Source organism: Schistocerca cancellata, chromosome 2 (assembly GCF_023864275.1).
Source record: "Schistocerca cancellata isolate TAMUIC-IGC-003103 chromosome 2, iqSchCanc2.1, whole genome shotgun sequence".
Taxonomy (NCBI): Eukaryota; Metazoa; Arthropoda; class Insecta; order Orthoptera; family Acrididae; genus Schistocerca; species Schistocerca cancellata.
The window spans coordinates 518181880-518204600 of NC_064627.1; the positions used below are offsets into that span (position 1 = coordinate 518181880).

The following is a 22721-nucleotide window of genomic DNA, read 5'->3' on the forward strand; positions in this document are numbered from 1 at the left end:
ACTGCCAGCTGGGATCCAGGGTTCCTTTGCTCCTGTGCAACCATGGAAAGGGGTGAGTTGGTCTTCCAGTCTAATAATTTGGAGTCGTACAACTGCCTATTCTCCATGTGGGAGCTGGATTCCACTCTGTCTGAAGCTTTTGATACTGCACTCGGTCACAACCAGATCCAATACTGCATGCTGTGGAACTCAAATCACTGTCCATGGAAACCCTCTTACGGAGTTTGAATTCAATATGTCAGACAGGCAACTTCCCAACTCATTGAGGGGGACAATTTTGACCCCCCTTTCTAAACTGGGAAATGACCGAATGTGTCCTAGTAATTACTGGTGTTGCCTTAACAAGCTGTGTAGAAAAGACCTTGGAGTGCATGGTTAACTGTCATCTGATATGGATGTTATAGACTAAGCACTTTAGCTGCTCTCAGTGCGGTTTCAGCAGATTTCAATCCACTGTTGACAACCTGATCTTGCTAGTGGCAGCTATTCAGCAGGCTTTCCTGCATAAATGGCATTGGGTAGGTATATTTTTTTGTATCGGTAAGGCATGCAATACTACTTGGAACCACGTTGTTCTAGGACAGCTCCCCCAGTGGTGCTTTTTTGGCCATCTCCCCATCTTTATTTGGTACTTTTTATCAAAGTGCTTTTTTCGCTTCAGAGTTGGTGACGTGCTTTTGAATAGTTTTGAGCGGGAGAATGGTGTTCCCTTATACCGATGCCTCTTCTTTAGTCTTTTTCTTCTTCTTCTTGTTTATCCTGACTTCTTGAGATCTCTTGTGAAGAGACATGATACAAGAAGTTCCGTATTGGTGTATGACAATCAATGAAGTTACACAACAGTTAATAATTTAACTTTCGAAACTGCCGGTTTTTTGGCATTTTTTGGAAAGAAAAACACCCTAATGCGGTCAGCAGACTTTGTGTAACATTCTGTGTGTGTAATGGTCCTTACTACATTGCAGATCGTTGTAATGAATTGATTAAGCTGCTTTACAGTATTGCTAGGCAACACAACGTTATCAACAAGGAGATATGTTCTCAATTAAAACTGGACCTTGATATTTTGAATAAACCTCCGTGTGTGTGTGTGTGTGTGTGTGTGTGTGTGTGTGTGTGTGTGGTGTGTGTTTCATTTCAGTCATTCTCATCTTATTTTTAATTTACCTGTGGAATACTGTTCTCCCTTTTAAAGACTCTGTGCAATTTTTGGGCCTCATTTTTGACTCGATGTTGCCTTGGTTACTGCACCTGAAAGACCTAAAAATAAGGGCCCAAATGCACTGAAAATTTTGAAGTGTCTTACATAGGTCTTGGGGAGTGGAAGGGAGCTTCTGATTCAGTTTTTGTAGGGCTTTTGTTCGATCACGGCTGGACTATGGATGTACAGCGTATGGGTCAGCGAGGCCTTCGTACCTTAAAATCATTGATTCTGTTCACCATGAGGAGATCATGTGGTCCACGGGCCCTTACAGGACCTGCCCCGTACCCATTCTTTGTGCTGAGGCTGGTGGACTGTCTGTACCGTCTGGTAGCAGCTTCTCATGGTGTGTCAGGTATGTCAGCCCCTCACTACTTCCACTGCTCCAGCATACCCTACCATTGCTCATCCAGCTATAGAACTCCTCTTTATGAATCATTACGGGCAACAAGGCCGTTTGGTATCTGTGCAGAATGTGTGCTTGAGATCCTTGGTGTGGGTCATGTACAGGCTCAAATCTGGTGTTTTAACAGACTGCTACCCTGGTTAGTGCAAGTGGCCAGAGTAATTTTAGATTTAGTGAAGTGCAGGAGAGATGGCACACCTTCTTCTGTTTTTAATGCCAAATTTTTTGAGATGTAAATGAGCACCACGGCTTTGTAGCTGTCTTCACAGACGGGTCTAAGCTGGGGGACTCTGTTCTCAATGCAAGACTTATATCCAGCTGACCAGCTGATAAAGTAGTTCAGAATATTCAGGATGCCCTCCTCTGGCTAAAATGGATGGGGAACGAGGTGTCCTTCTGGTAGGTGCCAGGGCACATGGGTATTGCAGGAAACGAAAGGGCAGATATGCAGCCAAGGAGACATGTCTTGATAAATCCTCGGTTATTTCAGTGTGCCGTTCCCCCGCATGTACTCACCTCGCTGTTGAGGTACAGAGTCAGGTGTTGATGGGAAGACGAGTGGCTAGAAATGACTGATTATAAGCTGTGTCTCGTAAAGCCCACAATGCGGCCATAGTATACCTTCTTGTGGCCATAAAGATGGTCTGAAGTCCTGCTTACTCATCCTTACATAGGTCACAGTTCTCTGAAGCATGCATTCTTGCTCCGGCAAGAGGATCCTCCAACATGTGGTGCTTGTGGCGTGCAGGTAACTGTGCCCCTCATTTTACTAGACTGGATTTTATTTTCGGACCAGAGGACTGTGGCAGATTTGCCCTCTGTGCAACTTGTTTCCAAAAATGTTGGGGAGCTTGTGTTCTTAATGTGCGTTAACTGGGTGACTGGCATACGCATGTTTTTTGTAATTCATCAGCCATGCACATTTACTGTGCTTTTGTTGTAGCTCTTCTGTGGTTTTACTTCTGTTTCAGTTTTATAAATAGCAGCTTTCACCCTTCACTGCTTTATTAAGGCTTGCAAGGTAATGTGATTGTGTGGTTTAATGCGAGTGGGATGAGAGTGAGTGAATGATTGTCTTTTATAGCTTTCTTCCTTACTGCATGACAAAAATTTTAAACGTTTTAATCCAGCACTGTTTCATCTAATGTGCGTAAGGGCGCTGTAACCTCGGTGTTGAGCACCTGTAAGCCACACACACACACACACACACACACACACACACACACACACACACACACACACACACACACACGCCAATGTTCAATTCGTTAATATTTAGCTTTTTGAAGAATTTTTCAAATGCATTTTGTAATAGTGTGCCATGATTTGTTTGTTTGAAGAGTCTTGTTCTTTTGATGCTTAGAGCTGGAAATGTGTTTGATCCAATCTCACTGGTATTTTTAATCTAACAAAATTTCTTAATTGCATAACAAAACGGTCAGTTTCAATGGAACCTTGTGTGAATTTCTGAGATGGAACAGTTTCTCAGACGCTGGACACAGTTGGCATGATCATATCATACACTCATTTAATAATGAACTTAATTCATGAACAGTGGGATACTGGTTCTGTTGATATTGAAATGGTAAAATGCAATACCCATATTCTCATTTCAATTGTTTGCAGGCTGTGTGTAGCGGCAAAGTGAGAGAAAGAGGAAGAGTCTCGCACACAATTATTTTCCATTATTACAGATGTGCTATCAGTCCTACATGTACCGAAAGGAGTAGTGGTACTATTAGATGTTCACTGTAAGCTAAGGAGATGATAATTGAAAGTTAAATATTTTATATTGGTTCAAAACTATAAACAAATGAAATTAAACCCACAAGCCATTCCTCTAATAAATTACAAAGGGCGCTCAAGAAGATTACTGAAAACCTACAGCAAAAGAAAATAGGGGATTATGGACATGGTTGGAGGAAAAAATGGATAAAGGTCTCACAGAAGGAGAAAAGGGGCATGAAAAAATGTCTTTTCGAAACAAGTAACAAAATTCACACTGTGGTATCTTTCTGAAGAGCATTAATTTACCCTGAGAAAAGGTGCATTTGTAAAAATCCTGACTTTGATAATAACATAGGGAGCAACAGATATATGTCTGAATAGGTTGCTAGTTTTGTTGTGTTAATGGTAGCCTGGTTAAGCACAAACAGCTCATAGTTACTTAATGGTACTGACTGATGCTAGTGTACAGTTTCTTCTCTTCATTATACTGGTGCCAGTACTGTTCTCTTACTTTCATACCTGTAGAAGCATTTTGCAGGTTAGTAGAATCTATATAGGAATGAGGCTGAGTGTTCTGCTTGTAGGGGGGAGGTATTCCCTTGGTCTGTTATAACTCGGTTAATTAGTGTTTGGGTAGTGTTAATAATTGTGTATAAAAGTAGACCATATCACAGTGATACCTTCCTGTGATTAATATTAAACAGTTCTTCATATTTTAATGAAATTTCTGCCTTTTGGCTGTATATTTTATATTTATTTATTTAAGAGTCTCAAGAGTTCAGCTCTATAGCCATTATTAAGTGCAAAGGTGAACAGAAAATCAATAAAACATGCGGGTCATTCAGTGCAGGGCACCTGCATGATCTTGAGCCAAGATCATGCTGAATGATGATCCATAAATATTCTTAAAACATGATTGTGTGTATTGTATATTATATATAAAGAAGAAGCATTCAGTAAAGGGAGGATGGAAGCAAGGGAGAAGTGAATAAGGGGTGGAGGGGGGGGGGGGGTGGATTGGACATGGTTCATTTGATTGCTGTACTATGTTCATAAGTGCCACTGCATCACTACATAAGTATTTGTTCAATTTCATATTACTGTGGTCTTAATTATTACATGACGTGAAAATCTGAAGCATATATAGTAGGTTCTACGCTATTTGATGAGAAGTATCTGGACACCCCCAAAAACATATGTTTTTCATGTTAGGAACATTGTGCTACCACCTGCTACCAGGTACTCCATATCTGTGACTACAGTAGTCATTAGACATCATGAGAGAGCAGAATTGGGCGCTCTGTGAAACTCGTGGGCTTCGAACGCGGTCAGGTGATTGGGTGTCACTTGTGTTATATGTCTGTACACGAGATTTCCACACTCCTAAACATCCCTAGTTCCATGTTTCTGATGTGATAGTGAAGTGGAAATGTGAAGGGACATGTACAGCACAAAAGCGCACAGGCTGGCGTCTGTTGACTGACGGAGACTGCTGACAGTTGAAGGGGGTCGTAATGTGTAATAGGCAGGCATCTATCCAAACCATTACGCAGGAATTCCAAACTGCATCACAATCCACTGCAAGTACTATGGCAGTTAGGGAGGAGGTGAGAAAACTGGGATTTCATAGTTGAGCAGCTGCTCATAAACCACACATCATGCAGGTAAACGCCAATCAATGCCTCGCTTGGTGTAAGGAGCGTAAACATTGGATAGTGGAAAAAACATTTGTGGAGTGACGAATCATGGTACAAATTGTGGCAATCCGTTGGTAGGGTGTGGTTATGGCAAATGCCCGGTGAACGTCATCTGCCAGTGTGTGTAGTGCCAACAGTAAAATTTGGAGGCGGTGGTGTTATGGTGTGGTGTTTTTCATGGAGGGGGCTTGCACCCCTTGTTGTTTTGCATAGCACTATCACATCACAGTCCTACATTGATGTTTTAAACACCTTCTTGCTTCCCACTGTTGAAGAATCTGGGGATGGCGATTGCATCTTTCAACACGATTGAGCGCCTTTTAATAATGCCCTGCCGGTGGTGGAGTGGTTACAATGACAATAACATCCCTGTAATAGACTGGCCTGCACGGAGTCCTGACATTAGTCCTATAGAACATCTTCGGGATGTTTTGGAATGCCAACTTCGTGCCAGGCCTCACCAACTGACATTGATACCTCTCCTCAGTGCAACACTCCACGAAGAATGGGCTGCCATTCCCCAAGAAACCTTCCAGCGTCTGATCAAACATATGCCTGCGAGAGTGGAAGCTGTCATGAAGGCTAAGGGTGGGCCAACACCATATTGAATTCCAGCATTACCAATGGAGTGGGCCATGAACTTGTAAGACATTTTCAGCCAGGTGTCCGGATACTTTTCATCACATAGTGTATATACATTCTTACAGTAACATGCCAACATATTCAGTTTACAAATATTGAAATAAGAGAAATCTATTAAATATTATTTGAAAATAATTAGAAACTAAAAATTAATAAAATTAATAAAAATCCCATATGCGAAATTTCCTTGTATTACTGTGATGATACATTAGTACTGATTTAACCTATATTGCTCTTTTACGAGGGGCGTTTGAAAAGTCTGCGCAAAAATAAAAACTACTTACTTGTTTGGGGTAAACCTTTTTTATTTATCGACATAGTCTGCTTTTAGACTTATATACTTTGTCCAACACTGTTCTAATTTTTTCATCCCTTCCGAATAATAGCAATTGCCCAAGTCTGCAAAATCACTATTAGTTGCTGCAATCACCTCTTTGTTTGAATAAAATCTTTGTCCTGCCAGCCATTTCATCAAATTGGGGAACAAATAGTAGTCAGAGTCAAGTCTGGAGAATAGGGGGGATGTGAAATGAGTTGGAATCCTATTTCCATTAATTTTGCGAGCACAACTGCTGAGGTGTGTGCTGGTGCATTGTCGTGATGGAAAAGGACTTTTTTGCAGCCTCTCTCTCTCTCTCTCTCTCTCTCTTTTTTGGCAGCTCGGTTCTCAACCAGCCCAGTAACGATGAATAGTATTCACCTGTAATGGTTTTACACTTTTCCAGATAGTTGATGAGCATTATCCCTGTGAATCCCAAAAGACAGTCACCCTAACCTTTCCGACCAGAGGAATGGTCTTCGCCTTTTTTGGTGCAGATTCTCCCTTGGTATCCCATTGTTTAGACTGATGGACTTAGAATTACAACATAAAAAGTGTGTATAGTACAGCACTTAAAACATGATCACAGACTGTATAATTAATAACCAGTTCTTGTCACCCAACAGACCACTTAAATTTTATGGTACATCAACTTGTAAATCTTCCAGTGAACATAGAACCTTGGAAAGAACTACAAATTTTACAGGGTATTGCTGTCAAGAAGGGGCATAGGAAATATTTACAGCATCATATAGGTGATTATAAGATCTTTGATTTCAAATAATAAAAGCATGAATTTGTCATTGTTGTCACAGCGTAATAAATTCGACAAGTTTGTCGCTGATTTTTAGCAATCAGAATGCACTAAGATGAATTCAAAGATTGGAAACATGCAATGCTAAAAATCTCTGTTTAAGCCCCAACTGGAAATTTATTACATCCTCTACAGTCTGAAAAATTAACCAACCACAGGATAGTAGTTCAAAGACCTGAAGATCAGAAAATCGTTTCAAAATCAAACACTTCAGTTTCCACACAAATAAAACTGTTTAGTCTCACTTCACTAAATCTTATTAAATCTGTTTATTACATCAGCACCCTGTCCATACAATTATTAGCTCCTTCATCTAACATAAGATGTCCCTGAAGAAGAAGAAGAAGAAGAAGAAGAAGAAGAAGAAGAAGAACAGCAGACTTATTCTTGGCATAAACCATTTTACACTTCACTTTAAAAGTAAAATTTGTATCCATTATTACTATAGCTAAACTGTTGCCTTAAAATCATTTGTGCCTTTGCTCTTGACGAAACGCAGCACTGCTGGAACATGTCACATATGCATTCCACTGGAAGCATTCTTCCTTCAAACACCGGAAATTTGTTAGCATTTAGGTTTGTTAGACTATCAGTGCTGTAGTCACAGAATGCTTGGCGTAGTTCTCTCCCAATGTATTCTCATTTGTTCAACTTCCTCAGTGACTAAGGATAGTATCATATTTTGCAAATTAAGGACAAGAAAAGTTTTGCGATACCAAAGAAAACATTCTGAATGCCATTTGGTGTGAAAGCATCATTATGTTCAGAAATGGGGAAACTTCCCCACATCTCCCCCTGAGGCTGCCAACAAAGGTAGGATTGCCCTCCCCACCCTAAAAATATCTCATATCTGGTTCAAAACATTTTCTGAAAATCTTGCTCCTACTAATCATCTCTGTCACCATGGGAAAGATACATTGCAAATTTTATAAGGCATTTAAGATTTATGCTGAGCAATTATTGATTGTTGTTGCTGAAGAGTGATTCAGGGTAGCTGCCCCCCCCCCCCCCCCCCAGTATGAATGTGCTCATACCTTCTGTTCAGCCAGTTGTACAAAGTTGTAGGTGTTAGATGACAAAATTGCTATAAATAGAATTGTCTAACCAAAATTGGAATTTTTCGTTGTTTTAGTTTTCAGTTAATTTTTTGTAATTTTGACTGGTAAGAACTGAGACATAAACAACAAATTTTATGTTAACCCGCTACTGCAGAATACTGCAGTAATAAAACGTAAACAACAGAATTACACCAAAATAAAACTTTAATTGCCAAGAAAATGCGCTGTTTACAACAACAGAACATGGTGCATGCACAAGCGTCTGCCAACAGCAAAATGCACCAAAGACTATCCAATACTTCATAACGACAAACTGCTTCTGCTGCATCTTTCTCATGGGACTCGTTTCAGTGAGCATGACATCACAACTTTTTGCGAATGGTGATTTCAGAAGCATTACTTTCAAAGTAAATTTCCTTTTACACAGGATGAATTATGTATGTATGAGAATGTGCGATGAATTTCTTAAATCGTGGACTGTTAGTATCTCATTCAAAACTTAACGCTGAGGACCAATCACATAGAAAAATTTCGGGCCCAGAAGACCAGTCATTTATGCCATTATTTAAAATTTGACTGGCACGTTTGTGTTTGATATATCTTAAAAAGGTAACACACACTAAATAAGACCAAGTTTCAAGGTTAGTTTTTCATATTTATTTTAGTTCTTTCATAGATTATAAATTGTGTAATAATTATGGCAAGAAGTGTAATTATCTTTAAAAAAAAATGAGTTCTTGAGCAATTTCACACCTAACTGGCTTTACGATAGAAAAAGTCCAACTGCTTGATGGAACATGTACTCAGCCAGGTAACCCACAAAATGCCTGACATAGAGCAGTGAAATATACAATCATTCTTGCCAGAAATATTTAGCTGCTATAATTTAAGCTGGTGCTCTTAACGATGCTGCCTAACCATGCAAAAAAATTTTGACAATCGATATTATATGTGTGAAAGCTTATCTTTTCTTGTTAACAGGGTGTTGCTATTGGCTTACTATATCACGTTTCCTAGGCTCTGACTATCTGCTGTTATTGGGTGGTGAGATCGTGTGACATGAGCTGTGACTGGCTGACAAAAGCATGTCGCAATTTTGATTTCAGTGTTTCGGAAGCTAGCATGGAGTAATTGGTGGAATTCATGTTTATACTTTCGTACATGTTGCCATGCATCAGAGATCCTTCCAAAATGAATTGTTTTGCTGGATTGTGTTTCCTAAAGTGCCGGAAAGTTCTATGATGGTGTATAAATTCCTCACCATTCAAAGGACTGATAAGTTTTGCAGCTCCAAGGGAAAGTGCATTGTCGCTTAACACGGAAAAATGTACTTTCATCTGAGAAGAAGTTTGTTTTCACCCAAGAAAGTGTGTTTTTAACCACGAAATATGGGATTTATAAAAATTTTTGATCTGCCTATAAACTGATGTCTGTGTTCTTGCCGCCCCTCCCCCCTCCCCCTTCCCCCCGATTATTCTATAAGAAATGATACATTTGTCATGTGAACATTATCACCATCATCAGAAATATGTTCTTGTTTGCTTAGGTGTTTATATTTTTACTTACGTTAAGTTATCATCCAATCATTTTTTTGTATTGCAGGAAGCTGTTGATGCTCAGAAGAAGCTTGCTCAGGCAGAGGTTCGCCTTCAGAATGCATTACAAGAATGTGAATTGCTGCGTGAGAGCAATACGCGTTTGCAGAAAGAAAAGGAAATGTATGAACGAGAGAATCGTGGGCAGAGTAATTTACTAGCTAATTTGGAATGTATCCGTACTAGCTTGGAACGGCAAGATACAGAGGCTAGAGTTCGCCTTGAGACCCGTCTGGATGATGCCCTCCGTGAATGTGCAGCTTTGCGGCGACGATTGCAGGTACTGTATGTGGCAGTGGATAGGAGGGATGTAATAATGCAATCAAGAAGTAAGAGACTAGAATTTACAAAAAAAAAAGAGTATACCCTGATTTTTTAAAAATTCATTGATGTATTTTTGCAGCAGCAGACTTGTTTTCTTCTAACCCATTCATTAATATATCCTGGTTCATGAACAAGCATAGCAGCCACTTTGTTAAAAAATTTGCTTGTGACATTAAATGTGCTGTAACTGTGGTATCCCTGTGGCAGGAAGAAGAAGATAACTTTAGAGAACTCTCTAAGCAACTTAAACAGCAGGTGGAAATTGCCAGACAACGTGAGGAGGAGGAACGTAAACTTGGCCAACAAGCAAGAACAGAACTTATATCTGCGAGAACAGAACTGAACCAAGTTAATGATGAGCTGCTGAAATTACAGATGCGTGTTAAAGAACTTTCCAAACAACCTTCACAGGAGACCACAACACGTGAGTATTAAGTATTACTTGTCTTTTAATACACTTACTGGATGCTGACCATAAAGCATTCTTCATGCTTTCAGTTAGAATCTGCCTCTGCTGGAGTCATTCCTCTCTTCAAATGCTTTGTTTGCTTAATAGGCAGACAAGTAATAGTGTATATTTATTTATCGATATGCAGACATTTGTCTGCAAGACATACTTGGGTGTCTCTGTAGAAAGTGCACTTTTTAGAAATTTCCCAGTCCTACACACACTTCTCACATGCAGTGCTACTGGGTGGCTTATTAAATGCAATTCTGCTTGAGTTATGCATCCAAAAAGGCCTCATTTTATTGATAAATTTACCCCCCCCCCACACACACACTCACACAAATTTCACATGCACACGACCAGTGTCATTTGCTGCCAAGACCAGACTGTGATCAATTGCGCACATTGTGAGGAGCAATCCGAGTGGTTGGGGTAAGGAGGAGGTGGAGAGGGGGAGGGATAGCAGGGTAGGAGTGGGGCTGATGGAGTGCTGCTTGTGGGAGCTTACAGGGATGTGATTGGGAGAGGGTTGGGCAGCTAGGTGCAGATGGGGGGTTAGATGGAGGGCAGGCAGCCAGGAGGGAGGGGGTGGGGAAGGGGAAGGGGGAGTGGGAGGGGGGAAACAGGAAAGGAGAGAACTAAAAAAAAAGTTGGTGCATTGGTGGAATAGAAAGCTGCATTGTACTAGACTGGGACTAGGGAAGGGGATAGATTGCGAAAAAACAGTGACTAATGAAGGCTGAGGCCATGGGGGAGGGGTTACAGGAATGTAGGATATATTGCAAGGGGAGTTCCCCAACCTCAACTTTCATTTGTCACTGTTGAACCAATCTATACACTTACCTGTTCCCACTCCAGCATTACAGAGCTTTCTATTCCACCAACGTACTTCTCTCATTTCCCATCCCCCCCCTCCCCCCCTCCCCCCCCCTGCCCGTCCTAGACTTCTTACCCACACCAACCAAATTGTCTACAATTGCTCACAGTCTGGTCCCAATGGCCAGAGGCATTCTCTCTCTCTCTCTCTCTCTCTCTCTCTCTCTCTCTCTGTGTGTGTGTGTGTGTGTGTGTGTGTGTGTGTGTGTGTGTGTGTGTGTGAGAGAGAGAGAGAGAGAGAGAGAGAAAGAGGCCTTTTGGCTGAAAGCTTACTTGTTTAGCAGCCTTTTTTGTAGTGCCTTTCTGCGACTCAGCATCTCCACAGTATGGTGAGCAGCAACCATTACTAGTTTGAACAACTACTGTCACTTAAACTAAGCAGGTTATTTGTGAGGAGATGGGTAAAGGCCAGAGTTTGGAAAATCCAGTTCATTGACTTAGAATCAACATTTGGTTTATTGAGGTCATTGTCCTAAATCTTGGAAACGGTGTGTTGTCTGAGAACAGCTTCAAAGAGCTTTTTCATGAGGCTGTGTTAATATTGTGATAGTGACACATGAATAGTACACAGCATGCTCAAAGTACCCATTAGTAATTAGTTTGCTGTTAGAGGTCTTGAATGTTGTAATCTCACCTTAATCATGAAATATTGTCTTTCTCCTTTGTGCCTTAAAAATATTTTAATTTGTTTTAGGCTGCAGAATGAGACCTTACATTTAATTACATTATTGTGAAAGCTATTTTATATTGATTTTCAAAATGGTTAAAGGCTTAGACACATTAGGAGACACCAGTCTCCACAAGCTGTTTATCAAGTATATGAGAGGTAGTTCTACAGCTTTAATCATCATTTCAAAAAAATAATGTTATATAGTTTATTTTTTGTTTATTCGCAGGTACATGTCTGCAATCCCGGTACACATTAAAATTCTCCTGTCACAGTACTGCAGCATATAGAGGAGCCAAAACAAATTGGTGTAGTCCACTGATAAAATTGAATGTTGTATGTTAACTGATTTTCCGTTGCTGCTGAAAATGAATTACCACTTGATACTAAATATTATCAGTGTGCTTTGCTGTTGTTTTTCTGCTCATTTCCCACTATGCTACAATACTCTGTCACAAGAATTTTAATGTGTACTGGTATTGCAGACATGTTCCTGTAAACAAACAAAAAATTTTTAGTTTGACAGACATCTATTCATTCGAGTCCATGTTCTTTATTGGGAGAATGGATGCTATCTTTTATGTGTATTGAATTAAATTTACAATGTTTATCATCATCATTTTTCGGCTCAGAATGTGTTATCTGTAGCCGATCGTTTACATCAGAAAGAAACTGAAATTTTGTCCTCCTCCTGCCAGAGAAATCCCATCTCTGTGCTATCCTGTAAATATTAAACTCTTTATTATTAATGAATTTATTGCTGGTTACCCAAGATTTTGTGTGTGTTTTTTTTGTATTGTTTTTTCCATCAGCCCATAGATGACATCCCCCTTTCTTATGTGTAAAACCAGAGTGACATACAGATGTTAATGTAATTATTACACCTAAATTTGTTGCTGAAGGTTCCTCTTAATCATAGCGAATTCCTTGTCATACTTTCCCCACTGCAACAGCAAGTTTGAACAGTGACAACCGTGCGCCCAAACATTGGCGTTATAGTTCAAAATTGTAGTCAGTATAGACTCGAGGTGTGATTTAATTACATTCAGGGGCGATCAAAACTGCCTTTTTACCATATTAATAATCTTATTCATTATGCAATTACTATGCCTTGCTACATGTTCTATGTGGGCCTTGAATCTCCAGTGTTATTAAGTCTTCCTTTAAGTTACATATTTGTTGATTTTTGTGGTGCTATCTTGAGTCTCACGTATGAAAATTGCTCATTCCTGATGTCAAGGAGTTTGCCACAATTATTTGTTGTGTGTCATGGCTGTTGGATGCATAAAAAGTAAGAAGTCATCAGCATATGCTACAGTTCTTATCAAAGATGTGGGAAGTAAGTGGGTCTTAGTGTTTGTGTAGCTTTTCATCAATGTATACATTTTATTTGCAGAAACTAAGGAACTGCTAAGCAGAATTAAAGATCTAGACCTACAACTGCTTTCGAAGAACAATAGCTTAACCACTGCACAGAAGGAACTGGCTGAAGCAAAAGAACACATGCAGAAGTATTGCGATATTTCGGAGGCACTTGAGCAGCGTGTAAAGGAGCTATCTGATGAAAAAAAACAAGCACTAGAAGCTGCAAACAAGAGGTAGGTTGTGCTGTGATAGAGCCCTTGTAATACTTGCAGCATGTTTTAATGATAAACATTTGGGGAGGGGTTGTGTTTGTGGTAAAGTGTTGTGATGATCTGTGTTAAATACTTCTTCTATGTTTTACCAGGCAGACATTGTGTGAAAGAATTTTTAATGCATGCTACATGCTATCCCAGCCGAGAAGGAAGAACAAAATCGTTCAGATTAAATAATATTCAAAATTGGACTGCTTCATTAGTGAATTGTGGTTTCAGATCACATCAAACGTCTGTCACATGACTGAGAGAGAAAACTATATTGAAATTGATCATAAAAAATGTTTTACAGTAAAATACATTTCTTTTGTGCTGTAACAGAGTAATTAGAGCATGAAGCCTTACCTTTGGAATTAACTGGCTTGGTTAAAAATTCTGTAACTGAGAAATTTAAAATGATAAGTGCTTAAATTTTGTTTGCTCTGACAAATTGGATTCGTCAAGATAAAACAAGCAGGTTCTATGTAATAAATACAAATAGTAATTATCTCAGTGAAATGGCCATGATGGCTGGTGAAAAAACTGCAACCAAGCCAGCTAATTCAGATCACAAAAACTCTTCGATTGATCCATGAAATGAATTATTACAATGTAACATTGACATTAAAATGAAGAAGCACAATATAGTATGTCCATGCAGATACAAGCTAGGTGGAGTCCATAAGAACAACTAACAAGAGAATGATAACGTAACTGACATAAAATGACAAACCGGTTTTCCCATATATTCATGGAGCTACTAATTAAATCAGTGTTATTACAGTTTAGATCTGAACACCATGAGAGTTCTTGACTTGTCACAAAGATATTGTTTTCTGTTCAATAAAACCATCACTATTACTTCTAGATAAGTTACACAGGCTGGCGGGGGGGGGGGGGGGGGGGGGGGCGGCAGTCATTGTGACACTTCAAATTGTAAGAGAGAAAGAATTGGTACGAACCCCCAGTGAGAGAGAGGAGTAAAATTTCTTATTATTAACTACTGTGTGCAGTTGGTGAGTGAGAACCTCTCTGAAGATTGCTTGCAAGATTTCAGGGCAAGCCACCGAAATTGCTTATCAGTTACACACAATAGTTAATAAGGAGAAAGAGTTGAAATTTTATCAGTGTGTACTTTGACGTGTTTCACATCACTGGAAGCTCTCCTACTTGATGCATTCTATATACTAAAATTAACATGAGAACGAAGCATTTTGAAATTGTGACTGTTGATTTGAATTGTTTGCACAATTTTACCACTTTTTTATTTTAATGTTTTTACATAAAAGAGAAAGGTCTACTTCCTCAGTTTTTTGCACTAACTTTTTATTTTTTCATCAATGGATTTTCAACTCCATCAGATGATGACAAACTATTCCAGCTGTAGATAAAACAACAGGAGTCAGACAGAAATATTTGGTGATGCAGAAATTAAGACATCAAAAGCAAAGATCTAAAATGCAGATTCATACAAAAAGAAATTGTTGCTTTTTCAGAGTGAAGTTAATTTGTCTATTGCAATTTTATATTTCTCTCATATATTTGTAAAAGGAAGTGATAGTTGACAGCAAAAACATCTTACTGAATCATCAAGTAGAGCTGGGTAAAGGGCTCTTCCAGACCTCTTGTGCATATTTTCTGTGTGTCAGCGATTTATTTATCCAAGGATAATTTTACAATTATTATATGTGTGTAAGCATAATACAAGAAAACATGTCATGTACAGAGGAATATGAGTATATATGTGTTTAAAAACAAAGATGATGTGACTTACCAAATGAAAGTGCTGGCAGGTCGACAGACACACAAACGAACACAAACATACACACAAAATTCAAGCTTTCGCAACAAACTGTTGCCTCATCAGGAAAGAGGGAAGGAGAGGGAAAGACGAAAGGATGTGGGTTTTAAGGGAGAGGGTAAGGAGTCATTCCAGTCCCGGGAGCGGAAAGACTGACCTTAGGGGGAAAAAAGGACGGGTACACACTCGCACACACACACATATCCATCCACACATATACAGACACAAGCAGACATATTTAAAGACAAAGAGTTTGGGCAGAGATGTCAGTCGAGGCAGAAGTGCAGAGGCATCTTTGTTTTTAGATATATTTTTCCTTCGTGGAATGTTTCCTTCTATTATAACTATATATGTGTTTATAAAGAGAAGCAGACAGGAAAGGTGTCCAGCTGTGACTTTGTTCAAGGAACCATCTGAACATTTGCCAAGAGTGATTTACAAAACACACAGGAAATCTAGATCATCATGGCGTGGCAGAGCATAATCTTCTATCCTCCCAAATCTGAGGTCCATGTTGTAACATATGTCCTATCTCAGTCAGTTTATTCCACTGAGGAACATTTGTGTTAACCGATGGACTGTGGTGGGCCTCGCCCCCTTTTTTTCCCTTTCTCTCTGTGTGTGTGTGTGTGTGTGTGTGTGTGTGTGTGTGTGTGTGTGTGTGTGTGTGTGTGTGTGTGTGGTGTGTGTGTGCGCGCGCGTGTGCCAGCTTTATTCAATTTAATAGTTATGAGAAGTGTATTAAAGGAATGTAACAAGAAACCCAAAAACTGAATTTAGGAGCAATTTTTAATTAACATGTAACATACATAAATGGGAAAATTGCGTTCAGTGTACAGGAGCGTGGTATATCTTGAAGCTAGGTTCCGTACAAATGGTTTCAAAATTGTTGGAGTGAGTGAGTGGGTGGTACTAGAGAATCTGTAAAATGTATCTCCTGATGCTCCAGAGCAGCCAAAAAAGATTTGTTGGAAAATAGTGAGTTCTGACGTTCCAGAGGAATAGAAAAAGATTCAGTGGAAAAATAGTGATGTTGGCTGTACATACAGTCCAGAAATTATATCCAACTTGATAGTAGCTTGCCCTGTGGAATTGCACACGTTTGCACTGCCCGGGGCTGGATGTTTGATAAGTTTGGGATCTGACAATAGTTCCACAAACTAATGGGGCGTTATCTAATGTGGGAGCTATGTCTACTTTTTGAACTCTTATTTCCCAGGAATGAGTGAGATCATTTTTAACAATTTTTTAAGAATTATTTTTGAATTATATTTAGTTCATTTGGTAGTATTTTGGGGCAGCAGTGTGAAAAACCTTCCAGCAAGAACTTTAAGTACCCCATTTTGTAAACTCTGTTATGACAGACATTATATTTTTTGTGCGCCAGAAGAAAAACTGTGATACATTAAGTAGGTAGTATTAATTCAGGTAACTCTTCAGTCTGTCTTTATTCTACTATTTTTGAAACTGATGAGAATAGGGTAACTGGTCTATAGTTTTCAACATTTGCCACCTTACTTTTGGTTAATAGTTGCGCAACCTGTGGAAAAACACATGTGTAGTGCTGGAATGGGAGCAGGGAAGGGGGTAGGTGGATGAAGGACAGGGACTAGTGAAGGCTGAGGAGCTATGGGAACATGGTGTATATTTCAGGGATAGTTATTACCTAGACAGTTCAGAAACTCTGGCATTGATGGGCAGGATCCAGGTGACATAGATTGTGAAATAGTCATTGAAGTGAAACGTATTGGGCAAAATATTCAGCAGCTGGGTGGTCCAGCTGCCTCTTGGCCAGTTTGTCAGGTGTCATTCATGCTGACAGACAGCTAGTTAGTTAATGTGCTCACATAGAAAGAAGCACAATTGTTGCAATTTAGTGTGTAAATCTACTTTCACAGGTAACCCTGCCTTTGTTGAGACAAGTGAAAGCTTTAACCAGATTGGTTAGTGGTGGTAGTGTTGGTGGTAAGACGTATGGGACAGGTCTTGTATCTAGGTCTGTTGCAGGGATATGGCCCAGGAGACAAGGGGTTAGGAGCAGGGGTAGAGTAGGGATGGATCCCTGCAGTAGTAGACCTCCAGAGTTTTTTTATTCAGTTTGAGATGATTCTTGTGCATAATAAAGAGAAGACTGATAGGTTTATAGTTTTGTGTAGATTATCTGTCTCGTTTCTTGTGAAGTATTCAGCATGTTTCTTTTTTTATCCTCAGTTGCAGTAGGAGTTGTGTTTATGAGAATAAGTAAATAATTGCAGCAATAAAATCTGTCCTTTCAAATCCTCTTGTAATTCGATCTTTTGCTCCATCTCTAATGATCGCACTGTCAGTGGGATGTTAAGTCAAACAAATGACCATAAACAACAGCTTGTGTATTATTTCGTAAATCCAGCACAATTTCCTATTACAGTCAAATACTCTTCCACTTACTTAGCAGATGCGACCTTATGAATTTACCAGATTTTGTTACATTTGTATAACTGACTTTCGTCTGTGTTGTTCAGGCTTTTGTGATAACAATAATGTAAGAAAGAATGATGAAATGATAATTACGTATTGATGGTGTATGTTGCCTACTGATGTAAACATTGTTTCATCAGGATCTGTTGTATAATAAAAGTGGAAGCAAAAGAAAATATTTTTTGTTCATGCTTCAAATAGTATTTACTTCCCTATTTGAGATGGTTCATTGATGGTGGAGGAAGAGAGCCAATTTTTTGTGTGTGTATTTCAAAATGAAAGAAAAAAAGTTGATAACTTTTCTCTATTTTATATAGATTGTCAGAAGTATCAGAAAAAGAACAAGAACTGCGCAAGAAGGTAGAAGAATTAGAACAGGAGATTGCACAGATAAGATCAGCACCTCCACCAGCTCCTGAAGTTGTGAAGACCGAGAAAGTTGTAACAAAAGATGATACTGATCCTGAGTTGCTTAAGCTGAAGTCACAATTGGAAGAGGCTATAGCAGCACTTGAAATTCAGAAAGAAGCAGCCAAGACTGCAGAGGAGAAGTATGCCCGAGAAGTGCTTTTGCACTCACAGCATCTACAGGTGCGTATTGTTTTATATTGGATACTGTTAGCAAGAATTGTAATATACATTGTATATAGTAGTTTGAAAAATTACTGTTCTGCAATCAGCACGATATGATGTAGTCACACACACACACACACACACACACACACACACACACACACACACACACACACACACGGTAGGAGGGAGGGGGGGGGGGAGAGGGGGAGAGAGAGAGAGAGAGAGAGAGAGAGAGAGAGAGTTATGATATACAGAACAGCTATGTGGAGTCTTTCAGAAGCTAGATTTTCTTTCTGGTTTTTTGTTTATCTTTGATTCAGTGTTCTTTCCTATCTCCTTTGATTAAGGAATAAGGCTTTTGTCATCATTTCATTATGTATTACAGTTTATCTTCCTAATTTGTATAGTTACATGTAAATGTTTTTTGTTAACAGTGCATGGTTATTGGAGAGGTTTGTAACACATTTTATACATTGCTTCAGTTTAGAATTGTGTAAAATTAATCTCTTCATAGTTTGAAAAGACTGTTTAACTGTTCAAAATTACTGTTCCAGGAGCTCACATCAGTACGTAACCAGCTTAGCTCACTTGAACAAGAAGTGAGTCAGTTCCGTGCATCGGCTGAACAAGCAGAAATGAAATTACAGGAAGGTATTTCTGGTCGTGAACGACAGTTGGAACTTCTGCGTGAGCAAGTGCATGAACTACAGGATCGCCTTGCAGGACTAGACTCTCAGAATGCGGCATTGCATGACCAAGTAGAAGCACTCGGTCAGCAGCTAGCAATTGCAAAGGGACAGGTAATCATTATTGAAGTTATTTATTTATTTATTTTACTCACTCGCTCAATGTGAGTATAATGACATTTACGTGCTGGGTTATTTCACTGTTCCCAATTGATTTGTAGTTCAGGATACATCCACATGAATAATTTACTGTTAAAGTGTTGATGTGCTAAAAGTTGTAATTGTGATTGCTAAAATGACAACATGGAAATGATGAAAATGTTCAAATGAACAATTGTAAACTGTAGTAGGCCTTAAATAATAAATCACTGCAACATAGACTGAAAGGGGTTTTTAGTTTTTGTCGACAGTAGTCTACTCTGTTGACTGTCTTTCAGAATTTGCCATTAATTAGTTTCTTCTGTTATGTTGTCTTCACTCTATCTGTACCTGGAATCAGCTGTTTTAATTTTCATCTGGGTCTCATAAACCACTGGGTAATCAGTTGTTCATATTATGATCAGTCACTTGATACTCAAAAAGAATTATTTGTGCTCTCCAGTTTTGTTGTTGTTATTATTATTATTATTATTATTATTATTATTATTGGTATTTTGTATAGATTTAAATTGCCATCAGAAAGAAACATACAAGAATTCCTTGAGCTGCCTTTTTTGTGCTTATTTTGCCTGCCTGAAATATTAGTAGATAGTTTCTCGTCCTGTAGACATAGTTTTCTATGCCTGTTAATGTTGAAGAAACTATTGACTGATTTACATGCTCCACTACATTAAAGAAAACCAAAGAAAAATACATGAAATTAAAGTTTAAGGAGAAGAAATGAAAACTTTGTTTACTGATGACTTAATTCTGTCAGAGATGGCAGGTGCCCTGCAATATCAGTTAAATGTAATGGATTATGTTTCCAAAAGATGTTACAATATATGCATCACCAACAGTGAAACAGGGATAATGGAATGTGGTTGAATAAATTCAGACATGCTTGAGGGAATATTAGGATATGAGACTAAAAATAGATGAGATTCACTATTTTCCTATAACTGGTGTTGGCAAAATAGAAAGAATATAAAATGAGAAATATAAATGTAAGTATTATGAAGTCTTTTTCTGAAAGTATTTGTGAGGTGTTCAGTGTAATGTGTAAGTGAAACGTGAAGGATAACCAGTGCAGACAAGATGAGACTAGAAGCTTTTGTAATGTGATGTTACAGAAGAATACTGGAGATTTAAGAGGTAGATCTGACAACTAATCAGGAGGCACTGATCAAATTGGGGAGAGAGAAGAAATTTGTGGCCCACCTTATCTAAAAGAAATATTTCAAGGAATCATCAGTTTAGTAATGGAGAGATTTGTGAGGGAGTGGGAGGGGGGGGGGGGGTGTAAAAATTGTAGACTCCCGCTAAGGCTTGATGACAGTAAGTGGGTTCAAATGGGGTTAGGTTGCAGTAATTTTACAGAGATTATGAGACTTTAACAGAATAGAAGAGTTTGGAAAGCTGCATCAAACCAGTCTTCAGACTGATGACCGCCACACCATCTAGTGTATTCCTTAGTGTAGAACTCAAGCCAGGTACAATAATGTAAAGAAAATAATGCTACAGTTGAGGTTGATTTAAAAATGTATTACTGATGGAAATTTAAGCTCTCAAGTCTGGGGAATGTTACCAAATCTTAACATGAAAAGGGAATAAACTGATGTTCTGTAGAATATCTCAGACATTGAGATAGATAATTGTTGGGACTATCCAATAAAATCCTTGTTACTGTTTTGCTTTGAAATGTTCTTCTGCACAGAGCTTTCTGTGAATTAACCTTACTTTTATTAGTAATGCTGTAACTATAGAACAGTTGTCTTTATTCATGAGCTGAAATTATGAGCAAAATCTTCATTACTTTCTCATTGTTGTACAGCAGACACCTGGTGATGTCCCAGAGATGGATGAAAAAGCTGCAGAGCATAATTCTAATCAACTTCTGAAGATCATTAAATTCCTTCGTCGTGAGAAGGACATTGCAGTAGGACAATTCGATGTTCTACGTAGTGAAAATCTACGTTTGAAGGCACAGTTGGAAAATGTGGAGCAACAATTGAATCAAGTGCGCAGTTCACAGTCAGAGAAAAAACAGGATGATGATGCATCAGTTGTTAGTGCTTCAAAGCATGCTGAACTTGTGCGGAAGGTTTGTTTTCTCCTGGTTTCACTATATTTAATTTCAATTGTGTAGATGTATCATAAATTCCATTAGCAAGTTGTTTTAAAAATCTACTTTTGCAATGAACGTTTGCTGGTACTTCTGACCACTGTGATCAGCTGGTATGGGATGGATTGCTCATGACAAATTTGGCCATGCTGTGGCTTTGGATCACAAGAGTCATCCTTTTATGTATAGTATATTCCCATTTTTATGTTCTGGAATTAATATTTTTCCATTGTTTATAACTTTTTTAAAAAAATTGGTCCCTTCAAATTCTGTATGTTATGCATAACAATTACTACCTACTTCAGTGTAATTCTAAATTTCCTTACGTTTACTCTTAATGAAACAATTTTAATGTAGGGGGGAGTATAATTTAGATTTACAATGATGCTGACAAGATGTTGGCTTTCAAGTAGTGTTTACTAACACTACACCAAAAGCTTTCATGTACTCTTCAGTTCCCTAGTACGGAATCTGAAGAAGTTGTTAAAAAGTAGGAACAATTCATACCCCTAGTGCTTTGTTTCATAACACTGCCAACCCAACAATCACTATATTGTGTTCAGTGATGTTTCTAGTTGCATTATCAAACAACTGTTGGGTTTAGACTTCAGTGCCATCCAAATATAAGCAAAGTTGACAACAATAAATGAGAGCTATGGGGTCATTCCATGTCAGTTCAACCAGGGGCTCCAGCTCATAGTCTCAGATTTGACTGAAGTTCAGTACACTAATTCTACCATGTGTGGAACACTCGTGTACAAAGTATTAGTTTCCCCTGCCAATTATTTACAGAATTATGACTTGTGAAAGAAGGTGGCGTGACCCGGAAATTGCAACCCGCATCTGGCAATCTATCTTCAGACCCAACTTCAGGTCTTAATAACTTTGGAACTATTCCACACAGTCCAGTGAAATTTTTACAACCCAGTAACATCCATTTAGAGAATACACTCCATGAATCAAAACACCAACAACGTATTTCTGAGGGAAAATAAAAAATTCCAAAATGTGATTAAAAAAATGTAATACGTTGAAAGGTACATATTGCAGGTGCCCTTTATGCCAAATGTAATTCACTCAAAAAGGGTATAAATTTTTTTGTGGTGAGCTTAATGTGGCCTAAACACACACAGAACTCATCATGCCCATAACAGTCACAAAAACTGCATTACATGCACATGAAAATACAAAAATTTGAAAAACTACCCGAAAAACATGGATTTTCGAAGTGTGGTTGCACGAAAGGGACAAGTGGTATCCAAGCCAAATTTCAAACACTGCATAAGTAGACCATAATGATATATATCTCAAAATTTCAGCATGTTATTGCAAGACATTTGTGTACAATGGTAGTTGACAGATGTATTTGGTGATGGGCCATTGTTCCACAACACAATTTTGTAAAAACATATCGTAAACTGTCCTGCCTGTTCTTATCCTCTCCCACAACTGTTGAATCACTAAGCAACAACATAGCTATAGACAGATTAACACAACCTATCATTAATGTTTACTACACTTTAACTGCTAAAAACCAGTCGATTGTG

At 38.6% G+C, this 22721-nt stretch overlaps 1 protein-coding gene across 2 annotated transcripts in view; it reads left to right on the plus strand.

The window, feature by feature from the left end:
• Positions 1 to 22721, plus strand: part of LOC126162069 (nucleoprotein TPR-like) — a 280494-nt gene that overhangs the window by 103081 nt on the left and 154692 nt on the right. For both annotated transcript variants that reach the window (XM_049918330.1, XM_049918331.1), the window contains exons 13-18: positions 9468 to 9740; positions 9992 to 10208; positions 13172 to 13373; positions 17967 to 18240; positions 18780 to 19025; positions 20884 to 21153. In XM_049918330.1, coding sequence (XP_049774287.1) covers positions 9468 to 9740; positions 9992 to 10208; positions 13172 to 13373; positions 17967 to 18240; positions 18780 to 19025; positions 20884 to 21153 — 1482 coding nt within the window. The remainder of the gene's footprint in view (positions 1 to 9467; positions 9741 to 9991; positions 10209 to 13171; positions 13374 to 17966; positions 18241 to 18779; positions 19026 to 20883; positions 21154 to 22721) is intronic.